The following is a 27,274-nucleotide window of genomic DNA, read 5'->3' as shown; positions in this document are numbered from 1 at the left end:
TCAATCGAAAGTGCCCAAAGACAGCGGCAATCACTCCGCTAGGAGTGTAGATGCCATGATAATAATGTTACCTCACAACAGCTAGAAATATTCTATGGATATATTTATCAAACATTAAAACAGGTGCGAATGAGGCCTAAACAAACAAATACCCACGATTTAACTCAGAACATGACTTTCGAAGTGGAGTTGGGCCATTAACAGTAAATTTTTACCATTAACAGTATGTCTTAGGATTGCCGGGATTGACTACGCGTTGAAAATATTTGGTTTTTGGAAATATTTTGACGTTTCGACAAGGTCACACTTGCCATTATCAAGTCAGATTATTTCTGCTTCCTCTTAATGTTCGAGGAGAATAGTTCTCCTCGATGTATGTATGATTTACTTTATAAATATGCCGGTGGTGTGTGTTGACGGAATTAATTAAAAATAAGTGTAACAACGAACAGTAATATATTTATTTATTTTGGGTTAACAAGCGTGGTGTTTTGCTTATATCTCGAAAGGGTATTGTTATTGTTAGCGAGAGCGAGGGTGTGTCTGAATCGTTCGCATGCTGTGTAGAGACTGACTTGCCGGACCACCAACTATTATGTCAACTGGTTTGCGGTTTTGAGATAATGGCCAGAAGGGCCATAAATTACTGCATCTGCCTTTTAAAAAATGAGAACCTTTTTGTATTTTAAGAAGTTGACATGAAGAATGTGGCAATCTGGCATCGTAATCAATTAGTGTTTCCTTGAAAAAAACATTAATTTTATACAATCTGTTTAGGGATACATTTTCGTTTCTCGAAATCAACGGCCCTTGTTGGCATAAGGTTTGTGTATTACATGTGAATTTTAAATGACTAAGAACGTTGTTTCGTTTTGGGAAAAGTTATTAAAAATTCAGAAAATAAAGATAAATGCAGATTTTTGTTTAGTTTATATTCGGTTCAGATTTGGACCACCATCTCCATATAGCCATTTCAGCATCCTCATGCCTCATCAGTGAAGCTATGCAGTCACAAATCTGAAGGAATATAAACAATCTGACTTATTTAAGGGAAACCATCGCGAAATCCATCACGCGAACCATCGATGCAGCCAGAAAGCAGTTTATTAACGAAAAGTCTTGGATTTAAAATATTGTTTACTGTATTTTATTTCAATTATTCTAATTGTTCAAAAGGTAGTAAACTTTGTATCTAGGGCTTTTCGTTTTCCTCTTAATCAGAAAATAAAATTTGCAAAAATAGTAATTAAAGCGTATCGCTATATAAATATCTGCATAAAAAGAAATCAGCAAGTTTAATCTGATAAACTGTCAGGTTATTAATTCGATTGATCGTCCAAGCATCTGAAAAACGTGGTCCAAATAGTTTCCCTCCAAGAGTGCATGATTGCGTACTATATAGCTACAGGAACAAATCATTTCTGTTTGTAAAAAATTATTTGACTTTATAAGTAAGCAGAGATTTTACAATGATTTTAATGTCAAAGTCTGTAAAGGGAATTTCTAAAAAATATTGTGGTACTTTGCAGACGCACTGTTATAGACAGTAAGCTATAACTTGTTGTTTCTGGCTCTCTCTAAAATTGCACCACTAATTAACGACAAAATACTTTATAGGCACATAAACACAACCAATAATAATGACAAATTTGTGAGGCACAAAATATCCCTTGCAGCCAACTGAGTCAACGCCAAACTGTAATTATTAAGAACGTTATTAATACTCATATAATGGTAGCTAGAGTCAATTACATTAATTAGAAGTAACAAGCCGAAGGAATAATGCTGGTAGTACAAGACTGGTATATTATTACAATGTGATAACGAAGTCATAAAATCAGCTAGTGAACAAGATGAACAAGAATACGTGTCATAATATATTAGTTAAAATTTAATATCTTTTGACAGAAAGAGATATTTAACTTTATGGGTATATTTTTCACGAGAGCAATTTAGTATCAATAGACCAGGAAGGATCCGTTTTTAGGTGGATGTGAGAGGTGGCATTCTGATGGCAAAACAAGCCTGTAATTATTCAATGTTTTTCCATCACTTAGGTTACACTTGGAACGTTCCTAATTCGCTTAGAAAATTTTTGTAATGTGCCAAAACCGTTCACCAAATTTCATTAAAATTGACTTACTAGATTTTTCATAATAATTTTGCAATCTAAACTTTTTTTAAAAAAAATTAAAATTTTTTAAAATCTTGCACAACAAAAACTAGAACATACAAAGATTTGTCAATTTTTTACATATAAAGAAGCACTCCACCTATCTAATGCACTTTACAGAATTGAAATCGGATTATTTAAGCAGCCTCAGCAATGTTTTAAAGTTATAAACAATTTTTTGGCTTACAAACAAATAAGTGCTGTGTGTCCAGGATGGACTACGGGCTCCTTTATTTAGATGGACTTACCCAAGTTTTTTATGTATTTTGACCCGTAGAACACGAATTTTTTGGGTAACAGTTGATCCGGATGTCGATAAGATTGTTATAAACAAAGAACTTGAGGAATTACATAACATCGATTTTTCGCAAAATAAAACATTTTTTTGTATTTCTTGGGTAATTCTAAGCAAAAAATGTTGTTACAAGTTTTTTCGTAGGATGCATAGTTTTCGATATAAACGCGGGGGAACATTCAAAAAATCGAAAAATTGCAATTTTTGAACGCGAATAACTTTTGATTAAAAAATAAAATAGCAATTCTGCTGACAGTATTTGAAAGTTTAAGTCAAATTATACCGATTTTAATTATTTGCATTGCTAAAAATTAATTTTTTTATTATTAAACAAAGCTATTTGTTTATAAGCCAAAAAATTGTTTATAATTTTAAAACATTGCTGAGGCTCTTTAAGTAATCCGATTTTAATTCTGTAAAGTGTATTAGATAGGTAGACCACCTCTTTATGTATAAAAAAATTAGCCAACTTCTAAATGGTCTACTTTTTGTTCGGAAAGATTTTAAAAAATTTGAACTTTTTTAAAAACATTTACATTGCAAATTTATTATGCAAAATCTATAAGGTCGATTTTAATGAAATTTGGTAGACCATTTAAGTAAGTTATAAGAATTTTCTGAGCGAATTACTAAGGTTCTAAGTGCCACCAAAGTGGTTAAGAAACATTGAATAACTGCAGGCGTATTTTCCCCCCTTATTTTGTATTTATTACTATATTGCAGAAAAGGTAATACCTTAAGACATTTTTGACCAGTCGTATATCATACAAAATTCAATTATATTTATTTTATTTCTCTAGGACTTTATTCCAAAACGAACCGTTTTAAAGTTATAAGCAAAGAAAGCAGAAAAAAATCGATGTTTTTCGAAATTTTTAAATATTTTAATTTTTTTATTAATGTTCCGGGCATATTTGAGAAGGAGCATAAGTCAATTATTATTACTGAAGGTGTCACCTAACTTTATCTGCAAAAATCCGAATGCCACCTCTCACATCCAAAAATACACGTTTTTTTACAGATTAGTTCTGGTCTACCTGAGGAACACATCTGGACACATCTGAGGAAATAAAAAGGCGAATAATAATTGCAAACAGGTGTTATCATGGTCTATCAAAGTACTTATCTAACAAACGTCTGTCTCAAAAAACTCGTATAAGGCTGTATGGAACATTGATAGTCCCCGTTCTCACATATGGTTCAGAGGCATGGACGCTAACTAAAACAGATGAATCCGCTCTATCAATTTTTGAAAGAAAGGTACTACGCAAGATATTCGGAGCGGTTTCTGAGAACGGAATATGGAGGCGTAGATATAACTTTGAACTGCAGAATATCTACAAGCAAACGTTTGGTGGAAAAGATATTATCACTATAATTAATCGAAATCGCCTGCAGTGGGCAGGACATGTAGCCCGAGCCCCTGAATCGAACATGATAAAAAGGATTCTAACAGCTCAACCCGTGGGAATGAGAAGACGGGGTAGACCAAAGTTGAGGTGGATGGACGGGGTAACACAAGATGCCGAGAAGATCGGAGTCGGCAACTGGAAAGTGCAGGCAAGGGACAGAACAGTATGGCGTAGAACGCTTGAGAAGGTCGAGGCCCTCTAAGGGCTATAGCACCATGATGATGATGATGAAGTTCTGGTCTACCACGAGTAGGTATAATATTATAAATGCTATATTTTTAGGACTTCATAATAGATTTTGCAAAATAGCGCCTAGACAATTAATTAATTTTTAATGATTCAATTAAATAATTAAGTATTCCTTTAAAAATACCAGAGGACAAAGATCTATAATCGCCTATATTTTCTTAAATAGAGTGCTAATCATTTTCCAATTATATAGGGTGCTTCATTAATAATTGGAAATATTTTAACTGTAGATTCCTTTTCCTTTTCTAGAAAAATCAATTTGAGAATTTTTCGTTTTTTAAATTTGAACAAAATTTGAATTTTTTTTTAAACTATGTATTTGACCGACTTAAAGCAATAGTAACTTTTATTACTAGAATACCTCATTTAATGATGTGTCAAAAATGCTTAAAAATTAAAGATAAAAAATAATGCAATAAAATAAAACACGGACGCATATGACCGGTTCTAGAAACTCACAATTATTGATAAAATCGGTTCACATCTGGAAAATAAATAAACGTATCAGTTTTCGTGTTTCTAAACATTTTTTTTTTTTTTTAATTGAAAAAACGACAAATTAAAATCAATTTTTCTAGAAAACGGTGTATTTTACCGACTTAAAGCAGGAGCACCTTTTAGTATTAGAATATCTCACAAATTCAAAATTACCTAGTGTCAAAAATGCTTAAAAGTTATGCAATAAAATAAGCGTTGTCCTACCCAAAACGGAAGCCTATGACCGGTACTAGAAATTCGCAATTTATGGAATCGATTTATCCTTGGAAGATAAATAGACTTACTAGTTTTTCTAAATGGCAGTGTTCTGGAGGTATTTAAAAAAAAACTAATTACAAGACGCCATTTTCAAAAAGCTCTAGCTCCCTTAGGAAGCATTTTCGAACTAGGTGATTTGGGTTAAACCTCAATATTTTGAGCACAGGAATCTACAGTTAAAATATTTCCAATTATTAATATGAAACATGACTTTTTCATTTATTTGAAAATATACGATCTCTTTGTTTTTTAATGGTCCTACCCATTGCATATTTATTCATCCAATTTATAAATTAAAGCATATAATCGCAGATCAGCGTAATCAGGTAAAATTGTTTAATTAATAGTCCTAAATTACAAACGGTTTCATTCCACGAAGGGTCCAAATTGAATAATTTGATGTGTTGCATCTAAAAGATATGAGCGAGCAAAAATAAACTTCTTCCCACTCGGAACACCTCAAAATTTTTTGACGGATGACAAACTTCAGTACATTAACGTTATAACCAAAAATTGGAACAATTAACGGATTAATCACAACTATTAGTTTATATTAATAATATAGATTTCAAATAAACAATGCTAAACATGAATATCAGAATTTGGCTGATGATCACGATAACATGAATACGAAGATCTTTGTGAAATGGTTGAAAGAAAAACTGGTTCCAAATTTACATGAACCATCTGTTATAGTTTTGAATAATGCCTCAGGCCATTCGGAAATTTTAAATAAGCAACCAAAAAATTCCTGGACAGTACATAAAATAAAAGATATTGCTTTCCATCAGGATTCTTTTAAGCAGGAAATGTTCTTAATATATTTATAGTAGACGAAATCATATTTTTGGCCATTGTCCCTTTACTATTCAATCCCATTGGGATTGGAACATATCTGGGGAATATGCAAAACTTGCTAGGATTGCTAATTCGGACGTAACGGTTACAATGACGCAGCAAAGAAGAATTTGGGAAACCTAGCAAGAAGCAGTATTAACCTTTAACTACCCGCGCATCAAGTTATAACATAACTACACGCGTGGCGTACTTTGTACGCCACAAGAAAATACACTTAAAAACAGCGGATTTGTTTAATTTTTTTTGAAAAAATACACTTAGTTGTTTGTTATAAACCTTATTCGGCATCAGTGAATACTTGGAGTTCCTTTTCAGTAAGCCAATTGGGATTTATAACTGGAACCATGGAATAACTGGATTCCATGATAAATAAAATTACTAATAAAAAATTTTTTTAAATGTAATTTTTTACAGGAGAATAAGTATTGTTTACAAAGAAAAATATATTTTTTGCCATAATGACTAAAAAACAATTAAAATATGTACTTATATTACGACTTATAGTAATATAATCCTCGGGTATATTGTCCACCACCGGAAACAACAAATAATAAAATGTAAATTACGATCTTTCCAGAACGCCGATTATAACGAAACTAAAACCAAATTGTAAAGCACATTCCAGTGATAGGTTAGAAAAATAAGCAAGGTCAAAAATTAAATTTTTAAATATATTTCCAGTAGAATTCTTATATCTGGCGTACAAAGTACGCCAGCGCGTGTAGTTAAAGGTTAAGTTAATAGAAGCATGTGGGATGCGTGAAAATCGCAACTCAGCAATTAACCCAGTGATCATTTACAATCCAAATACCGAAGACAGTGATGTTAGTACATATCGATATAATTCTTGATTAGACTCGTAAGTTAATATTTACTCATTTTCTCATTAAAAACTTTGAGCGTCATAATTTATTATTTATTCAGTAAATACTTACCTCTTCAATTTAGAAACAATAGAATTTGTAATTTTTTCTAATTTTGCACCAATAATTGTATATTTCTCTTAATGAATGTAAAATAAATTATCAGTTAAACAGTATTTTTGCTTGTCGTCGTCAGTACTTTCAATATTAGGTAAATTTGCTATTAACTTTATCACACTGTTTAAGTCAAAGCTTTCATCCCTAATCGAAAATAGTTGCAAATTCGTGAAATGGAAATGTACTTTATGTTCCATTTATGACTCAGGGTGGTCTAATTGATTAGTAGCTTGGACACCCTCTAGTTCCTGATAATAATCTAAGGAGGGTTTTAGAGTGACGTTTTAATTTAGTTAGAGCTCCCTATAAGTTCCATTTGCATGAGTCAGTGATAAGTAATATTATGTACCTACTTGTGTCTCTTGTTAACCCTTCAATAAATTCTTATCATTACTAGGTGTCCTGAAAAGTAACCTTCTTTGAAGTGAAAAACATGTTTGACCAGAAAATTATTTCATTTTATTCGATATAGTCTTTTCTAAGCCCAATACAACAATTCCAGCGATTTGCCAACTTCTTTATGCCTCCGAATAATACGATATTAAAAGATCTTCAAAATACGCGTTTGCTTCAATTATTTCCTCAATAGAGCAGAATTTTTATTTACGAGCCATAATTTGAGATTTGGGAACACATAATAATCTGAGGGAACCAAATCAGGAAAATAAGCTGGATGAGAAAGCAATTCGAAGTCTAACTCATTAATTTTGGCCACTGCCATAAAGCTTTTGTGAGCCGATGCATTGTTTTGGAGAAACACCACTTTTTTCTTCTGCATATGGAGCTATTTCTCACTGAATTCCTGCTTAAATTTTCCAAGAATGCACAATAATATTAGCTATTGACATTTTTACCTTTTTCAAGATAGTCAATTAAAATTTAAAATTATGCCTTTGAGATCCCAGAATACAGAGGCTGTAACGTTTCCGACTCAGTGAGACACTATTGGCCACTTCGGAGCAATTTTCTGCTTTACCTTTACCAATTCGACTGCTGTGCATTCATTCTGTTGGCTGATATGTACCTAGTAATGGATCCAGATATTTTCATGAACCAATCGACGACAAAAGTCCGACGGATTGCGCTTAATAAGGTCCACAACACTGTTGAGAAATGGTCACACGATCATGTTTTTGATCAATAGTCATGTTTTTGATCAATGAGTGATAGCTAAGAACGTATTAACTTCGAATTCCTTATGGAATAATAAGAATTAGTATTCTTCTGATAGTCGATTTTCAACCTGAAGTGGCCCCCCATTCCTTAACTTCTCTTGAAACAAGAACGAACCATGAACCAACAAACAAAGCAGTCCCAATATCTCGAAAGGTATAGAACTATATCCTATTACATACCATCAAATTGAATATAAACTAAAAACTAGTCATCAAAACACCGCGATGACGTAATGGAAACGATTCAACTAGTAAGAAAAAGTGGATCAATGAGGAAAAGGTTAAGTACCTCTTGAAGGATAGCCTCAATCTAAAAGAAGCTCGAAACAACAGGTTCAAACTTAAATCTTAAAGCCTTTGGTCACAAACAGATCTAACGTATGCACAAAGATTTCAGTTCAGCATATTTTTTCTACTATTTTTGCAATTGATATACCTTCTTTTTCATCTTTTAACATCCATCACTTGATTTTCTCTGGATCTCCCCGATATTTCGGTTTACTTCAACTTTTTACTTCGATTTAGATTTCGAAAATTCAGAATCATGTTTTGGAAATGTAATATTACACCAGGGCGCATCTGTAAAAATATTAGTACATTTGGACGTTGAGAGGTGACTCAAATTTTTTTGCAGAAATTGCTTGAAATTAACTCAAATAATAATATTTGAGTTATCCACCCTCTCAAAAAGGTCCGGAACATTGTTTAAATAATCAAAATGTCAAAAAATGAAGGAAAAATTCGATTTTTTTCTTCGTTTTTTATTATAACTTTAAAAGTATTCATTTCCGAGAAAAGTTGTAATAACATAAAAGTTGCATAATTAAATTTCCTACAATATAGAATTGGTTAAAAATTTAAAAAATAGTCACACTAGTTGCAAAATAGTAATAATTGCGAAAAAAACATACAAAAACAAGTATTCGCATTTTACGTTTTTCAACCATTTATGCTACACTTAGAACCTTCATATTTCACCCAGAAAAACTTTATAATACAGTAAAATAATACTGTTAATTTCATTAAGATCGGTTCAAAAGATTTTGCAAAATAAATTTTGCAATCCAGCTTTCGAAAAAAAAATCATTTTTTCAAAATGTTACAGGACTGAAAATAAAGCGCAGATAGCAAGTTGAAATTTTTTTGCGTATAGAAGTGTACTGTACCTTTAATTTGCAATTTGCAAAATTAAAATCGATTAACTACCACGGCGTCAGGAATGTTTTTAAATAAACAATAATTATTGGTGCTACGCGCAGGACAGCGGATAGTTTGCTCTGATTGGGCATTCCAATGACCTTTGATAATGATGGATAAATTTTAATTTTTATTACATTTCGATATAAATAAATAAATTTGTTTATTGCAAAATAAAAACACATACTCTATCCTTTGAAATACCACTTTTTTTAGCAAAAACTTTCTTTGTTCATATATTTTAACTTAGAGAATAAAAGTTTATTATTTTTAAACATATGCAATTGTTTAAACAATATTTCACAAACAATAATAAAATTAGTTTGATTTTTGTGGAATTCAAATATTAAAATACAACAAAATATAGAGTAAGAAAATAATATATTAGATAAAGATTGGAAGAAATTTTGGTGGAAATCACTTGTGTGAATCGAACACGCTGTCCTGCGCGTAGCACCAAAAATTAATGTTTATTTAAAAAATTTCCTGACGCCGCCGTGGTAATTAATCGATTTTAATTTTGCAAATTGCAAATGAAAGGTACACACCTCTATAAGCAAAAAAAAGTCAACTTGCTATCTGCTTTATTTTCAGTCCTGCAACATTTAAAAAAAAATGAATTTTTTTGCGAAAGCTGGATTGCAAAATTTATTTTGCAAAATCTATTAAACCGATCTTAATGAAATTTACAGTGTTGTTTTATTATACCATAAAGTTTTTCTGGGTAAAATATGAAGGTCCTGTAGCATAAATGTTTGAAAAACGTAAAATGCGAATACTTGTTTTTGTATGGATTTTTTCGCAATTATTGCTATTTTGCAACAAGGGTGACTATTTTTTAGATTCTTAATCAATTCTATATTGTAGGAAATTTAATTACGCAACTTTTATGTCAGTACAACTTTTCTCAGAAATGAATAGTTTTAAAGTTATAATCAAAAAACCAATAAAAAAATCGAATTTTTCCTTCATATTTTGACATTTGGATTATTTAAACAATGTTCCGGACCATTTTGAGTTGGAGGATAAGTCAAATATTATTATTTGAGTTATTTTCAAGCAATTTCTGCAAAAAAACTTGAGTCACCTCTCAACGTCCATCTCAAAACAGATGCGGCCTGGACTATATACAAAAACGTAAAAATATATCTAATTATGAAATTAATGTATTTAAAAGAAAATCTTAAAAATCTTACCTCCTTTTTCAGCATTGGTGATGGTAACCCAAAAATCGATGGTCTTTTCTGGCCCAAGCTCTTCATAGTCCCACTTCTTTTTCACACGAACTGATCCGTTGGGATCGACCGTCACCCAAGGATTTTCGTCCCTTATTTTAAACGTTTCGCGATCAGTTTCCTTTTCCAACTGAAAAACCACCCGACCGTCAGTCTCACCATCAGTTTCGGTAAATTCGATCCTCTTTGTCGGTCTCACAGCGCGAGTGACACGTCTTTTACTGCGATGCAACTCAACTTCTTCTAGATGTTGAAAATCTAAATCGATATCAACCTTTGAAGATTCTGCGGGCTTGAAATGGAAAATGACCTGCGCTGGTCTTGGAGATGTTCTGCTAGGAGTGCGTAAGTCGTGTGCTTCAACAACGAGCTCCAATTCGACTTCCTCAATGGGTTCTTGCGTGAGGAGCAAGTCTCCAGTTTGAGGAACTATGACCAAGAAGTTTGTAGGTGTTGCGAGTCTATACGCGACCTTGTCCCCGTCCGCGTCCGTAGCTTCTACTCTACCGACCGAAGAGAAGCGTTTCCACGTCATCGTTACGTTATCTCCGTCCATCGTATCGTCACCTACAACGAATCTGTACACTTTCTGGGTAAAAACAGGGCTGTTATCATTCTCGTCCTCGATATCTATCACGACATTAGTCACTGCCTTGTTTATTCCAGTAGGATCAACTGCTTGAATGGTCAGAACATATTTGCTGGTTTCTTCTCGGTCCAAAATCTGCGAAGACACTATATTAACACCTCCCAAATCTTTGCTTATCGTTACATTTGGAAGAACGTCACCAGTCGTGCTGTCTTGCAGTTCAAAAGATTGGCCGATGTTTCCTGCGATAATAGTATAAGTAATTGGTACTCTCAAGTCACTCGTAGCTTGTAGTAACGGCAAATCACTAACAGCTGTACCAGCAGGAGAATTTTCGGCAATATGACCAGATACATCTTCGTCAAAATTAAAACTGAGCATGTTTCTTCTGTCGAGGACGAACAGCTCAAGTTTATGTTTGGTGCTAATGTTTCCTTTATCTTCCATTACCACTAAATCTATAGGGTGATTGACTAGGGAACTTACATCGGATGTAGTCATTATTGAACCGTCTTGTAACATAGTAAAAAACTGCGAAAAGTCCGAATCCAATAATTTTAAATTTTCGGAATTATTAAACTTTTTAACACTGTAACCAGGATGAGCATCGTGGGGAATAACCGACACCGTTTTTGATGCACAGAGCCAAATTAATGACGAAAGAATCGCCAACGAAAGCATATTGGTCTTCATTTTGAACGATGTTGATGGTCTTTCACGTCATTGGAGCTCCAGAATCTGAAAAAGAATAAGTATAGGTATAGTTAAAAAAGTTGAAATTTTAAGTTTATTTACATTTATTATTTCAGAAATAGCAGATCAGCAAATAAAATTGTTATTAATACCTATATTTAGCTGGTTATCAACATGTCCTGGGCAGAATGCTTGATAGTCTAAGAGCTAGTGAACCCTCCGACTAACGGTCGTCCTGTGAGGCTAGAAATTTTTCTAGTGATAATTCATAGCACACCAAGGCTAAAAACCATGACCTGGTAGGCATCAGCGGTGCACGTGTATCTACCAGGTGAATCGAAAAGTGCAAATTTAGGGGGTAAAATAAACTTTCTCCTGTAAGGTTTAAATTTAAGTATATGTTTGAGTAAGTCATTTAGAAGAAATGTGTACAATGACAGGCGATTCTGAAGAGCATAAGACCTTGCCAGGCGAGGGGAAAATTAGGAGTTGTTCCTAAAATTATTCTTTTTGCATCGAACAATTTTTTTTTTTAGGTTTTTTGAATCATTTCAAACAGAAAAGGTCTTTAGTGATTTTTCTCTTAAGTTAATAGTTCTTGTTATATAAGCGATTGAAAATTTTGAAAATTGCGAAATCGGCCATTTTTAACCCTAAATCGGACATTTATCTAAAAATTTCAATGTTGCCAAGGTACGTAGGTATTCTTTAAACATTGATTGATGAAATCTCGAAGAGGTTTTTGCAATAAAATATCGAAAGCCCCTTTGTTTTTTTAATTGCTAATCAAGCGGGCGGGACACTGTAGTATAAGTGAAGACGTTTGAGTTTGCATAAATTCATTATCTCGAGAATGGGCAAATTTCAAGAGAAATCCTCAGACAGGTCGATTTTATTTTTGAATTAGGACTTTTGGCATATATATAATACTAGTGACGTCATCCATCTGGGCGTGATGACGTAATCGATGATTTTTTTAAATAAGAGTAGTGGTTGTGTGATAGCTCATTTGAAAGGTTATTTAATTATCTAATCAGTAATATAAACATTAACATAATTATTTATACAGGGTGTACAAAGAAACTTTTTCTCTATTTGTCAAATTTGATCAAAGTTAATTTAATAAAAAAAATTTTTTTGTACACCCTGTATAAATAATTATGTTAATGTTTATATTAGTGAATAGAGAATTAAATAACCTTTCAAATGAGCTATCACACAACCCCTACTTTCATTTAAAAAAATCATCGATTACGTAATCACGCTCAGACGAATGACGTCACTAGTATTATATATATGCCAAAAAGTCCTAATTTAAAAATAAAAATCGACCTGTCTGAGGATTTCTCTTGAAATTTGCCCATTCTCGAGATAATGAATTTATGCCAACTCAAACGTCCTCACTTATACTACAGCAGCGGTGCTCAAAGAGTCGATCGCGATCGACCGGTCGATCGCCAAAGTTTTTGAAGTCGATCGCGATTCACGGAAAAAATACAAATTGAAAGGACGGGGATTGCGCTGACTCACGGCATGAGCAACTTTACAACTTTTTATCAAATAGAAAAGCGCAATCAAGTTTTTTATTTTCTAAATTGCTTTTTTTACTAGCAGTCGATCGCTGGACGCTTGCAGTTTATGTGGTAGATCCCACGCAGTTTAAGTCTGAGCACCACTGTACTACAGTGTCGCGCTCGCTTGATTAGCAATTAAAAAACAAAGGCGTTTCCAATATTATATTGCAAAAAACTCTTTGGGATTTCATCAATCAATGTTTAAAGAATATCTACCTACCTTGGCAATTTTGAAATTTTTAGATAAATGTCCGATTTAGGGTTAAAAATGGCCGATTTCGCAATTTTCAAAATTTTCAATCGCTTATATAACAAAAACTATTAACTTAAGAGAAAAATCACTAAAGACCTTTTCTGTTTGGAATGATTCAAAAAACCTAAAAAAAATTGTTCGATGCAAAAAGAATAATTTTAGGAAAAACCCCTAATCTTTCCCCTCTCCTGGCAAGGTCTTATGCTCTTCAGAATCGCCTGTCATTGTACACATTTCTTCTAAATGACTTACTCAAACACATACTTAAATTTAAACCTTACAGGAGAAAGTTTATTTTACCCCCTAAATTTGCACTTTTCGATTCACCTGGTAGATACACGTGCACCGATGATGCCTGCCAGGTTATGGTTTTTAGCCTTGGTGTGCTATGAATTATCACTAGAAAAATTTCTAGCCTTACAGGACGACCGTTAGTCGGAGGGTTCACTAGCTCTTAGACTATGAGATCTGTTGTAATTTTTCTCTACAGTTGATCGTTTTCTAGTTATAAACAATTTCAATCTGAAAAAAGAACGAAAAATGACGATTTTTAAGGCTCAAAAACATAAGTATAAAATATCATTTTTGAAATTACGAAGTTACCTAAATTCAAGTTGAAACCTTATTCTATCAGTTCTTGATAAGTCTTATTGGACTTATTTAATTCTGAAACATTGTTTTTTAGTTGTTAATGCCCGTCTCCTCATAAGAAACGTTTCTCATTAACAATTAAAAAAATATGTTTTAGAATAAAACATGGCTAACACTCTTATCGAGACCTGATAGAAAAAGGTTTGAACTTGAATGTATGCGCTTGATGATTACAAAAATGATATTTTTTACTTGTGTTTTTGAGCCTTGAAAATTGTCATCTTTCGTTCTTTTTTCAGTTTTAAATTGTTTATCAACTTTATAGAAACATTACAAAAGACCTTTTTGAAGTTATACTTCTTTAGGCGCGATTGAGATTGAGGGTGAATTTATTGTTGATCCGCGCGCATGCGCACACCGACAGTATGGTATTGTATTAGTCGTTATACGGGCTCTGATTGGATGTTGAAATGATCTGTCAATAATAAATAATTGTTGAATATGGAGGTAAACAAATGTTGTATAATATATTAGTTTTATTGTTGTGAGGACAGAAACAAAAAAGTTTTATAACTGTAGTGACTTTTAAATAGTTTTTAAAAGCAACAGGTACGTAATAATAATTGTTAAATGTATCAGTATCCTAATAAAAAATTCCATAGGTAGGTACCTATACCTATTTGAACCTACCAAAATACATAGTATCTATGATTAGTATGTAATACTTTTATTTACATAATTTGATTTGATTACCATCAAAAATTCTATCAATATTCACCTAATATATGGTTTTTCTACGAGCGTGCAAAAATGTCTACTTTCGCGCACGCATTTTAGTTTAGAAAGTTTCACTTTTCCGCACGCGTGTTACTTTTCCGCACGCGTGTTACTTTTCCGCACGCGGTTTTAATAGTTAGATATTATTTACTAATTTATTTCAAATATATTTTATTGTGTTCCTGTTTTAATGAAATTAACGCGACAATTCGATGAAATAAAATTATTTTGACATAATATTCGAAAGTCAAATCGGTAGACAATAACAGTCGTTTTGAATCATCGTCATGGAAACCAAGATCGTCGTCATGCTAACTAATTATATTGAAAGTTTGGTTTTGACAACCTTGTCAAAGAATTAATTTGTGTATGTATTTTCATATTAATTAAATTAATTTATTAAGATTACGTAATTTTTTTAAAGACTCTTAGAAAAAATATTGTTCCTAACTCTTGCAGAAAGTCTCTTTTCCGCACTCGACTGCTTGCCGAACTCCCGCTTCGCGTCGTTCGGCAAACTGCAGTCGCGTGCGGAAAAGAATGACTTTCTGCACTTGTTAGGAAAATAACTATTTCTTACTCTATGTTTTGTTGTATTTTTTCAATTCTAAATCATTTCAATTCAATATCAAAATAATTTGATTTACCTAATTCAAAATGTCAAAAGTTTAATCCGTTTAGTTAGTCGATCTTCGCAAATAATGACGCATTGCCTCCGTGGCGAAGCGTTCAAGGCGAATGAACCCCAATACCAACCGCACTGATAAAAGCTGGTTCGAATCCCAATGGAAACTTTTATTTTTTTTATACAATTTATGATTGTAAGTATATTTATTACATAATTTTATTTTCAAAAATACATATTTAGTTAAAAACATTTCCGACAATTAATGTTCAGAAATCATTTGTGGCATTTTTAATGTGTTTCTGTGTGTTTTATTCTTGTATTATTTTAATTTTTGGCACTGTTTTAATAAAAATGTTTGAGAAGTAGTAAGTATAAATTAGTTTAATATTTAAATAAAATACAAATAAAAAGTATATTAATTTCATTTAAATCATATAATAGAAGTATAACTTCTTACATGCGTACAAAGTACACACACATTCTTTTTTTTTTTAAAAAAAGACTAAGTTTTCACTCTAATGGCATATAACATATCCCACCAGAATGAAAACAATGGGAACCTTCTCTGGTTACACCTCCGAGGCTTCTACAATTTGCAAGCCATACGGATGCTGAGACTAAGGAAGATGAGGGAATTCTACAATTTACAATTCACGTCACATCTGCTCAGCGCGGTAAAGTTCCAACGAGACTGGTTCCCTTCATACTCCACACAGAGTAAATGTAAATCAAAAATGAATAACCATTCTCAATTTCGTTGCAAAACGAAAATACAGCCGAACCATATTCCAGTCCAATCAGAGAGTGCTGCAAGCACCTCTACCGGTTTCGAAACTTATTAGTCTCTCATCAGGAGGCACATATGCTGCTCTCCCTGATCCAACCAAAACAAACCCCAGCGTGCAGTCCCGAATCGCAACGAACGAAATGGCATAGATGCCCTAGCGGCAACTGCTAGCAAAAGACTAAGTTTTCACTCTAATGGCATATAACATATCCCACCAGAATGAAAACAATGGGAACCTTCTCTGGTTACACCTCCGAGGCTTCTACAATTTGCAAGCCATACGGATGCTGAGACTAAGGAAGATGAGGGAATTCTACAATTTACAATTCACGTCACATCTGCTCAGCGCGGTAAAGTTCCAACGAGACTGGTTCCCTTCATACTCCACACAGAGTAAATGTAAATCAAAAATGAATAACCATTCTCAATTTCGTTGCAAAACGAAAATACAGCCGAACCATATTCCAGTCCAATCAGAGAGTGCTGCAAGCACCTCTACCGGTTTCGAAACTTATTAGTCTCTCATCAGGAGGCACATATGCTGCTCTCCCTGATCCAACCAAAACAAACCCCAGCGTGCAGTCCCGAATCGCAACGAACGAAATGGCATAGATGCCCTAGCGGCAACTGCTAGCAAAAGACTAAGTTTTCACTCTAATGGCATATAACATATCCCACCAGAATGATAACAATGGGAACCTTCTCTGGTTACACCTCCGAGGCTTCTACAATTTGCAAGCCATACGGATGCTGAGACTAAGGAAGATGAGGGAATTCTACAATTTACAATTCACGTCACATCTGCTCAGCGCGGTCTCGTTGGAACTTTACCGCGCTGAGCAGATGTGACGTGAATTGTAAATTGTAGAATTCCCTCATCTTCCTTAGTCTCAGCATCCGTATGGCTTGCAAATTGTAGAAGCCTCGGAGGTGTAACCAGAGAAGGTTCCCATTGTTTTCATTCTGGTGGGATATGTTATATGCCATTAGAGTGAAAACTTAGTCTTTTGCTAGCAGTTGCCGCTAGGGCATCTATGCCATTTCGTTCGTTGCGATTCGGGACTGCACGCTGGGGTTTGTTTTGGTTGGATCAGGGAGAGCAGCATATGTGCCTCCTGATGAGAGACTAATAAGTTTCGAAACCGGTAGAGGTGCTTGCAGCACTCTCTGATTGGACTGGAATATGGTTCGGCTGTATTTTCGTTTTGCAACGAAATTGAGAATGGTTATTCATTTTTGATTTACATTTACTCTGTGTGGAGTATGAAGGGAACCAGTCTCGTTGGAACTTTACCGCGCTGAGCAGATGTGACGTGAATTGTAAATTGTAGAATTCCCTCATCTTCCTTAGTCTCAGCATCCGTATGGCTTGCAAATTGTAGAAGCCTCGGAGGTGTAACCAGAGAAGGTTCCCATTGTTTTCATTCTGGTGGGATATGTTATATGCCATTAGAGTGAAAACTTAGTCTTTTGCTAGCAGTTGCCGCTAGGACATCTATGCCATTTCGTTCGTTGCGATTCGGGACTGCACGCTGGGGTTTGTTTTGGTTGGATCAGGGAGAGCAGCATATGTGCCTCCTGATGAGAGACTAATAAGTTTCGAAACCGGTAGAGGTGCTTGCAGCACTCTCTGATTGGACTGGAATATGGTTCGGCTGTATTTTCGTTTTGCAACGAAATTGAGAATGGTTATTCATTTTTGATTCTTTTTTTTGTTTATTAGAATGATCCAAAAAATTTGAAAGAATATCTGCCCGGGTGGAAATTTTTTTTTAATTCATAAAAAAATGTCATTTTTTAATTATTAATTAATTATAGTTAGAACCAGATTAGATCGGGCAACCCTTGTTTTTTGTAATTGTTAACATGCTAAATTACATATCCAATAATTTATTCTTATCCATTAAATAGATCGGCGCAAATCCACCTTATATCGGATCCTCTACTATACATATAGCCGTGTTTATCTAATTCCAGTTATTTATTGCCAGTTATTTGTTTAATTGCATTTAATACAGTTATTTTTTGAAATAAGTATTTAAATTAATTTATACATGGGTATTGCATTGTGATAGTTTATTATGTATCAGGTGTACTAATGCATTATGTGCGCACATATGAGTTGTTTAAACATAAATACAAAATTCACGTCTGTGGTTTGTTTTGTTAATTTCTAAATAGAGAAAATTTACTATTTACGACTGTTAATTGTATGTATGCAGTTGCATATAGAGATCATATATTTTATAAATTGTCGATTTGTTTCTATAGAATAAACCAAAGTTGTCAACAGAAGATTTATGCGACAGTGCTGGTAAAACCGATTAATTTATGTAAACTGAATATAACAATTTGATACATCTTCTGTTTTATTATTTCGAAATTTTTTTTGTTAATTATAGGTAGTTCTTAATCCTATATCTTGTTTTCACATCGTTGGACTAAAATCAGCATTTAAAACAAATTTTAGTCCTTTAGGTCTACTGGTTCCATATTAGTGATGTTGATTATAGTTACTTTCGAGTATTCGTTACAAATCGTTACTTTTATATAAAGTAATCATTTACAGTTACAGTAAATTCGTTACTGTGATTACTACGATTACATTTTTATTTGAGTACCGGTAATCATATCGAGAATCGTATTTCTCAGTAGGTAGGTTTGTATAGATATTCCGATATAACAACGACCTTCACCAATCTGTTTAAGGGATAAAAATGATTTGATTACTATGATTACTTTTGTTACTTTTGTATTTAAGTACCGGTAATCACATCGAGAATCGTATTTCTCAGTAGGTATTAGGTATTTTGTATAATAGGTATTCCGATATAACGACCTTCACGAAGTACGAAGTAATCAGAGTAATCAAAGTCGATACAGTAGTCGTTACTTGCTCTGATACGATTGGTACGAAGTAATCAGAGTAATCAAAATAATCAAAGACAATAGTCGTTACTCGCTCTGGCTCTAATACGATTGGTATGAAGTAACGAAGTAATCAGAGTAATCAAAGTAATCAAAGTAGATACACTAGTCGTTACTAGCTCTGGTATGATTGGTACGAAGTAACGAAGTAATCAGAGTCAAGTCAAGTCATTTATTCATGTTAATATACATGAGTAATCAAAGTAACGATTTGCCTCTCTGTATAGTAATCGTTACTTTCGGTATTCGTAAATAACGAGTACTTTGTAACGAATAGTTACTTTTTCAACATCACTATTCCATATGTATGGTAGTACTGCACGTGGTAGGAGGTGAGTAAAATATATTTTGATGGCTGACGGAAATGGCACAGAATGATTACCGGTATATCAAGTGGCAAGTACTTCGGCTTATTGTGCTAGGTAAACTTGACAATATAATGAGTTGAGATTATCGCAAAGATTATTGGTTGAAGAGCTTAAGACAATGATATAGAATGAACATAGCGTTTCAGGAAGGCGAGAATGTCCAAATATCATGATGATTACCCACGCTAGGAAGAAGAAGAAGAAGAAGAAGAAGAAGAAGAAAAAGAAGAAGAAGAAGAAGAAGAAGAAGAAGAAAAAGAAGAAGAAGAAAAAGAAGAAGAAGAAGAAGAAGAAGAAGAAGAAGAAGAAGAAGAAGAAGAAACTGTTTATGTGGTAAACGTGACAGTTATATTATTCAAAATAAAAGAGGTTTATGAGAGGTATACATCATCGACAAAATTTATATTTACAAAATTTACATTTTTTCCAAATTCTAAAACGAAATTCTTGTTAATTAGCAGAGCTAAATAACTCAACAAGAAATTACACATATCTAATGCATATTTAGAAATTCCTTACAGAACTAAGCGTATAATAAATAACAATGATATTCGTCTTTCTTAAAAGTGCCTCTTTCTTCTTAAAATGAGTCTGTATAATTTAAAGAAAAAGCTGCACAGTTGGAAACCTTTTACTCTCCAATTTATGTCTTTTAAGTGCATATTAGAGTCAATTTTAATATTAACCCATTATTATAATGTATTCAATTGTATTTCGTATGTATAAAATATTTCGTGATGATTTACAATCTATAAGTTGGTACACTGTTAAACTTGTCTAATGGAAGAGTTGTATAAATAATGAAACCAATAAATAAAAATCAAAAACGAGCTTATCTTTAGAACTTACGAAACGCAACACAAACATATTGAAGACCAACTTGTTCGTGATCATTTTGTATGCGTGAAAAATCTGATACAGTAGCAAAATATTTTATTTATAAAGATGAAAGTAATAATTACATCATCATTCTCTTTACCTTATCCATATGCCGGGCCGGCTTCCCTAATTGCATTTTTCCAAACAATTCTATCTTGGGTCATATAAATGTTAATCCCCTTTACCAACATGCCCTGCCTTATCGTCTCCCCAGGTCTTCTTTCTTTTGTCTTCCTCTCCTATTCCTTCCAGAAATCTGCACTTCAGATATTCTTCGTATTGGGTGATTAACGTCTCGACGTTGAACATGACCCAATCATCTTAACCTATGCTCTCTCATTTTGGCATCAATTGGTGCAACACCTAGACTTCCCCTAATATACTTATTTCTAATTGTATCCTTCTTTGTCACTCCACTCATCCATCTAAGCATTCTGATTTCCGCCACATGCATTCGTTGTTCCTCTTTCATTTTCACTGCCCAACATTCAGTTCCGTACATCATAGCCGGTCTTGGCTGTTTTATAGAATTTTCCATTCAGCTTCATTGGAATTTTTCTGTCACACAACACACCACTCGCTTCTTTCTACTTCGTCCATTCAGCCCTAATTCTACTGCATGCATCTTCATCTATTTCTCCATTACTCTGTAATACCGATCCTAGGTACTTAAAACGATTGCTTTTCACAATCATTTCACCATCCAAAGATACCATTTTATTTGTAGTAACTCCATCCTTAAATGAACATTCCAAATACTCTGTTTTTGTCCTACTAAGTTTTAAACCTTTTTCCTTCAGAGCTGGTCTCCACTGTTCCAGTTTTGTTCTAAGTTCTAAGCACCATGGAATGCTACCCTGTAGTTTCGCTGTTATCTGGTCCAAAACTAATGAAATAAATAAGGCCTAAGCACCGAGCCTTGGTGCAATCCTACTTTCACTCGAAATTTATCAGTCTCTCCCACACCTGTCCTAACACTAGTCGTTACTCCCTCATACATATCTCTCACAATCTTTACATATTCGCCAGGGACTCCTTTCTTATTGAGTCCCCACCACAGAATCTCTCGAGGAACTCTATCTATCTCTATTTATGTAACTAATAATAACGTGTAATACCAATTGCGTAAGTTAATATATTGCATTAGTTTAATTACTAATACGTGATAAACCAGTTAATGGTTATTAGTCCTATTCAAACCAATTCCTGTAAGGACCCATCTTATACTCAAATTTAGTATCTACTCTAATTACTGGTCAGATCCGTACTTGTATTTCAACCACATGTCTTGAACAAAAATGTTACAGATGAAACATAATATTAGCAACACCTCAAACACACCACCTAGGTATATCTCATGTACAAACTAATGTTAGTAAAACCTATTCAGCTACAGTCTTCGTTGTTTTAGAAAACACTCATTTGCATGGGTGTAGTTTAATTCTCAAAGGAGTTAAAACGTTTTTTTAAGCGTAATTTTAAAGCTAACTCTTCATCAGTTAACGCACATTACTTAAATTTTTATCCTATTGTAGAATCTGAGATAATTTCTGCTAGAAAGAAATTGAAAGACAAAATGACGTGTGGACCTGACAATATACCATCTTTTCTGGTTAAGGATTGCATAGATGCCTTAACTGTGCCACTATTAAAAATTTTTAATTTATGTCTTCTGAATAAAGAATATCCAAGTCTCTGGAAGGAGTCAATAGTGTGCCCAGTATTCAAAACTGTTGAAAGGGATCAGGTAGAAAACTATAGATTTCCAGAATTTGCAATCTGTCGAAGGTTTCTGAAATAATTTTGTATAATCGTATTTATTCAGGAACCCGTAATCAGCTGTCTCAATACCAACATGGTTTTGTCTCCAATCGGTCCACTGTGACAAACTTATTAGTGGTCACACAATATATTTCAGAGGCCCTAGATAATAGAAGTCAAGTTGACGTCGTCTATAGATACTGACTTTTCGAAGGCGTTCGATAGAATTCACCACGGAGTATTGCTTTCTAAATTACGTCACTTTGGTCTTTCTGGGGATGCAGTTACTTTTATGAGGTCTTACTTGTCAAATAGAACACAGTTTGTTTCTTACAATGGTTACAAATCGGCAAAGTACCTAGCTTCTTCAGGGGTTCCACAAGGTTCTAATCTAGGTCCATTATTGTTCTTATTTATTAACGATCTGTGTGAATCTATTTCTGCACCATGTTTATGTTATGCCGATGATTTGAAGATTTATTCATTGATAATGATAAGCGACCATAACGATTGTCATTTTCTGCAGAGTGAACTGAACCGCGTACATGAATGGTGTAAGGAAAATCAACTGAATCTTAATGCCAATAAGTGCAAAGTAGTTAGTTATTCCAGGAAACAGTCTACTATATACCATCTTTATATTATTGATGACAATGAACTGGAACGTTTGAATAAAATTAAAGACCTTGGAGTTATATTTGATCACAAACTCACTTCTGTTGTACATGTTAATATAAAGGTTAGAGAAGCACTTAAATCTTATGGATTTATAATATTAGAAATAGTCGAAAACTCACTAATACTAAGGACATTAAAATTATTGTTTTACTCTTTTGTACGCTGTAAACTGGAATATGCCTATATCATTTGGTCACCATTGTATGATGTACATATCCAAATTATAGAACGGGTACAGCGTAAATTTTTAAAATTTTGTCTTATAAAATTAATGGTATATATCCTAGGAGGTGTATCAGCAATAAATGAGTGTAGCGGTTTGGACGTAGTATCATTATCATTAGAATCTAAACGAATTAATGCCTCCCTGGTATTCCTGTACAAGCTACTACATAATCTTATTGACAGCCCTGATATCCTTCGACAAATAAATTTTAACGTTCCGTCTTATCCAGTAAGAAATTCGATTACGTTTAGAAATACACAAACTAGAACTAACCTTATGTTGAATTCTCCTCTATTCGTCATGTGCAGCTATTATAATGCCTTAAGTATTTACTGCGATATAAATATTTAACTGCAGTTTCAAGCAACTTATTTCTACGGCCAAGATCTACCTATGCCTAGGTAATTTATTTCTTTACGTTCAAATTTAGTTTTGTAAAATTTTTGATGTGTTATCGGTATCTATGAACTGCTAATATTTTATATAATTCTTTTTTGTGTAATATTTTGTCCTGTAAATGGATTCTGTTCTGTTGGACAATCAACGCTATTATTATTATTATTATTATAACTTGGGCGGCTTCTTCTGGTGTAGTATCCATTAAACTTACACACATTTGAACACTAATTAATTATGAAAACGAACAATATGCAATTTTTAGTTGCAAAGGCAATAATAACAAATTTTGTCAAAGGACATCGCACACATCTTATGGAAAATATAATGTCACTCAAATTCAATAAAATTTATACCAATAGATTCGTTTTAAATTAATGATCAAATCTTATCATTGCGCCAACTCTCTATTTTCAAAAATAAGTGCAGAAATTGATATAAATAAATCTGAAATCAAGTGGTTAGGTACATAAGTTAGAGAGAGAGAAAAAATATTTTAAAATACCCAGATTTTCGGTACTCCATAAATCAGCGGATTAGTTTCACTAATCCGCTTAGGCCCAGCGGGATTTAAGCTGTTATGAATAGCACTCAGAGCAATAATGATTGTAAACTAACATTTTATGGACTCCAAAAATGTGGTTTCGATAAACTTTAATTGCCATTTGCGCCGTATCTAATTAATCATAATTCAGGGTTGGCGCACTGATAAGAATTGATCGTTATATTAAAACGAATCTAATCGTATAAATTTTATTGAATTTGAGTGACATTATATTTTCCATAAGATGTGTGCGATGTCCTTTCTTATTATCGCTAAAAACATCAAATAAACACTTTTCTACGTTAACAACCTAATACCAAATGGCTTGAGGTTACGGCCAGCATACTCAAGCAAAAAACTTTTCTATGTTTATCGGTTACTACGCTTATAAATGATAAGCAATCCATGACAAATTTGTGCTCATTTTAAAGCGTATTAAATTATCTTTAAAACAGTATATCCCTTTTTTTGATCCGAGTTAATGGCTTCTCAAAAAAATCTTATTTAAGTCAAAAGGTAGAAGTGGGCAGATTTCTACGCATTAAAGTATTTATATTTTTACAGTGTAGTAAGTAAGAGTGTTAGCGGCAGGTAGTCAGTCAGTCAACGGGAAATTATGTAAATTGCTATTGGCGGACTGCTTATTGATGATAAACTGGTGTTTATTTGTATTCAAACAATTCCCACCAATCATTTTACCACTTCTTATCTTTCTTGAACAACGTTTTATTGGCCGGAATGTCTTTGACAATTCACACCCATTATATGCCTGTCCTGCATATTTGTCACACATTTACAAGTGAATTCACAGGTAGGAGTAAGTGTAATGTAAATAGATAATTTACGGTAATGTTAGCTAAGTGAACGCAAAGTGTTTATTGGTGGAAAGACTTAACCTATCACTTGCGTTGCAACTCAATAATTCTAAGGATTATAAAGAAAATAAATAAATAAAAAAATATTCTTTTTAAATATAATTAATGTAAAAATATTTTAATTTTGTAAAGTGTCAAGGATTTAGGAAGGGCTTGGATACGAGGGAAGCCTTGTTCAGCATTGAAGTACTAATACAGTTAATTCAAATGTGTAGGTAGATCTGCGCAAATGATTTTTAAAAGGCTTTTGACAACGTCAAAATGTTTTGTCAGATGATACTGATTTACGAATAATGACAAATCTATACTGGCATCAAGTGACGAGAATAAAAGTTAAACAATAACTGTTGGATGATTATACAAAGTTATATTAATCGGTCTGATAGCCAAGCACACAAGGTTTCACTCTATTCTCTTGGACCTAGTGGATTGATGGTTCAAACCATGGCCAAAAAACAAAAAGTTTAACGTAATAAATTAATATCTAAATGAATCTGCTATTTAGGACTTGCTTCACACAAAATTATTTAAGAAATATGAAGAGGACAGTGGAGGTGACAGTTTGGTTTCAAAAATAGAATTGGCACGTGAGAGGTGATCTTTAGTTAATAAAGAATTGTTTAGACCAAAGAAAGGATGTTTTTCTCTTTTTCATCGATTATACGAAATATAGTCAAACAAATCACATGACGCCACTATGTCCTTACGAAGAACAAAGTAGTTATAGAGGAGGAGGATTAAGGAGAACAATTTAAGTTTTAAATGTATCACTATGTATACTGTTATGATCTGCTTTTTATTACTTTCATATCAATTAGTCTTTATTTGATTACTCCAATTAATTATTCAATTAATTATCCAATTGTTGCAAATCATTCAAAAAAAAATTAAGAAAAAATCTCAGGGTGCCTTTTTTATAATACAAAAAAATATCTAAATTATCTTATGTTATACTTATCTTCTCTCGTGGTTTCAGTATCTCTTAGTTGATTCTTATCGGGAGAAAAATAGGAAAGGGAAATAAATAGAAATACATAAATAAACATACAGAAATATATTTTATTATCAAATTCAATACTCTAAAAATCGATCAATTAAAACCTGTGGACATAGCTGTCCGAATGAAATTTTTACCACTTAAATTTATTCTAGTTCAAATAAAAATGTATCGGTTTGTTCCCGATGACGTTGATATAACAAGCTAAAACAAACAAATTTAGGTATTCGCAAAAATTACTTATACTTCCTATTTAATTTTTGAAATATTGGAATCTTAATTCAAATGCTTTTGCTCAAAATTTTAGTTTCCGAACATAACAAAATCTTTCACATAAATTGGCTGACCTTTTGCTTCACTCACAATGATGTCTCCTCTTGACCCAAACAGCTCTCCCTTGTTGACTATGTTAGGCTACCCATCAAAGCCCTCTCCGTTCTCAAGCTTCAATCCAGCAGCATACCAGCACTAATTCTCCAAAGAAACAACGAGCCAGGCCTCTTTTAACCAGTACTCGATTCAATCATCTCCAAAATTCTCTTCTCTCCTTCTCGCAATAATACAGAATCAAAGAGGTATTTCTTCTCCATTTGATCTGTCTCTCGTTCCACTTTTCAGCTCCACTCTCCACTATCAAACAACCACTGGCACTTGCTTTTTAGCTATCCACGAAAACGTTGACTCCTCTTCAGCGATGCCGATCACATAATAATTCCTCTTTCCAAAACTATCTGAAAATTCAACCTTCTCTCCTTCCCATTCCAAATTGCCAAACCAATCAGAGACATTTCTTCTTCCCCACTCTTTTTTTTATTCGAAACAACCCACGCATTCTTTCAAAAATATTCCTACCATCATAATAATTACTTTCGGGAAATTTTACAAAATTTACTCGGGGTTAAACAAAAAGAGATTAAAATTCCAAACTTTCTTTTACATTATTTTCTAAAGATATCATTACCTGTGGCTTTTGGCCTCGTGCATAACAAAGCACCGTTATAATCTCCAAATACCCTGAACAATTATTGTCTATTCATATCACTTTCAGGGAAAAAAACTCATTAACGATAACCCACTTCTTAAAAACTACTTATAATAAATAGTTACAAATCAATATACAGGGTGTATCAAATTTATGTGCCCGCGTTCTATTAAAATTAGTACGTATCTATTAACTATCTATTATCTATCTAGTATCTATTAAAAATAGTTAAATTTTTTTATTCTATCTTTGATTGATAAATTGATACACAATAATACTACATCTACAGTCTAAAGCGCGTGATACACACGCAAACTTTAAGTACGCGGCTTTAAAGATCGCGGTCGCCGTCGCGCGTCGGTGGTTTGTGCTATTTAGGAATTTTATCGTATTATATGTATACTTCGTATCGTATCTT

At 33.2% G+C, this 27,274-nt stretch overlaps 1 protein-coding gene across 1 annotated transcript in view; it reads right to left on the bottom strand.

Moving 5' to 3' along the window:
* Nucleotides 1-27,274, bottom strand: part of LOC126886654 (neural-cadherin-like) — an 87,196-nt gene that overhangs the window by 15,321 nt on the left and 44,601 nt on the right. Inside the window, exon 2 of the mRNA XM_050653654.1 lies at nucleotides 10,292-11,657. Within this exon, the coding sequence (XP_050509611.1) occupies nucleotides 10,292-11,612 (1,321 nt within the window). The 5' untranslated portion in view covers nucleotides 11,613-11,657. The remainder of the gene's footprint in view (nucleotides 1-10,291; nucleotides 11,658-27,274) is intronic.

The sequence above is a fragment of the Diabrotica virgifera genome, chromosome 1 (assembly GCF_917563875.1).
Source record: "Diabrotica virgifera virgifera chromosome 1, PGI_DIABVI_V3a".
Lineage (NCBI taxonomy): Eukaryota > Metazoa > Arthropoda > Insecta > Coleoptera > Chrysomelidae > Diabrotica > Diabrotica virgifera.
The sequence above is the reverse complement of the archived record's forward strand: the minus strand, read 5'-3'. Positions and strand labels throughout refer to the sequence as shown.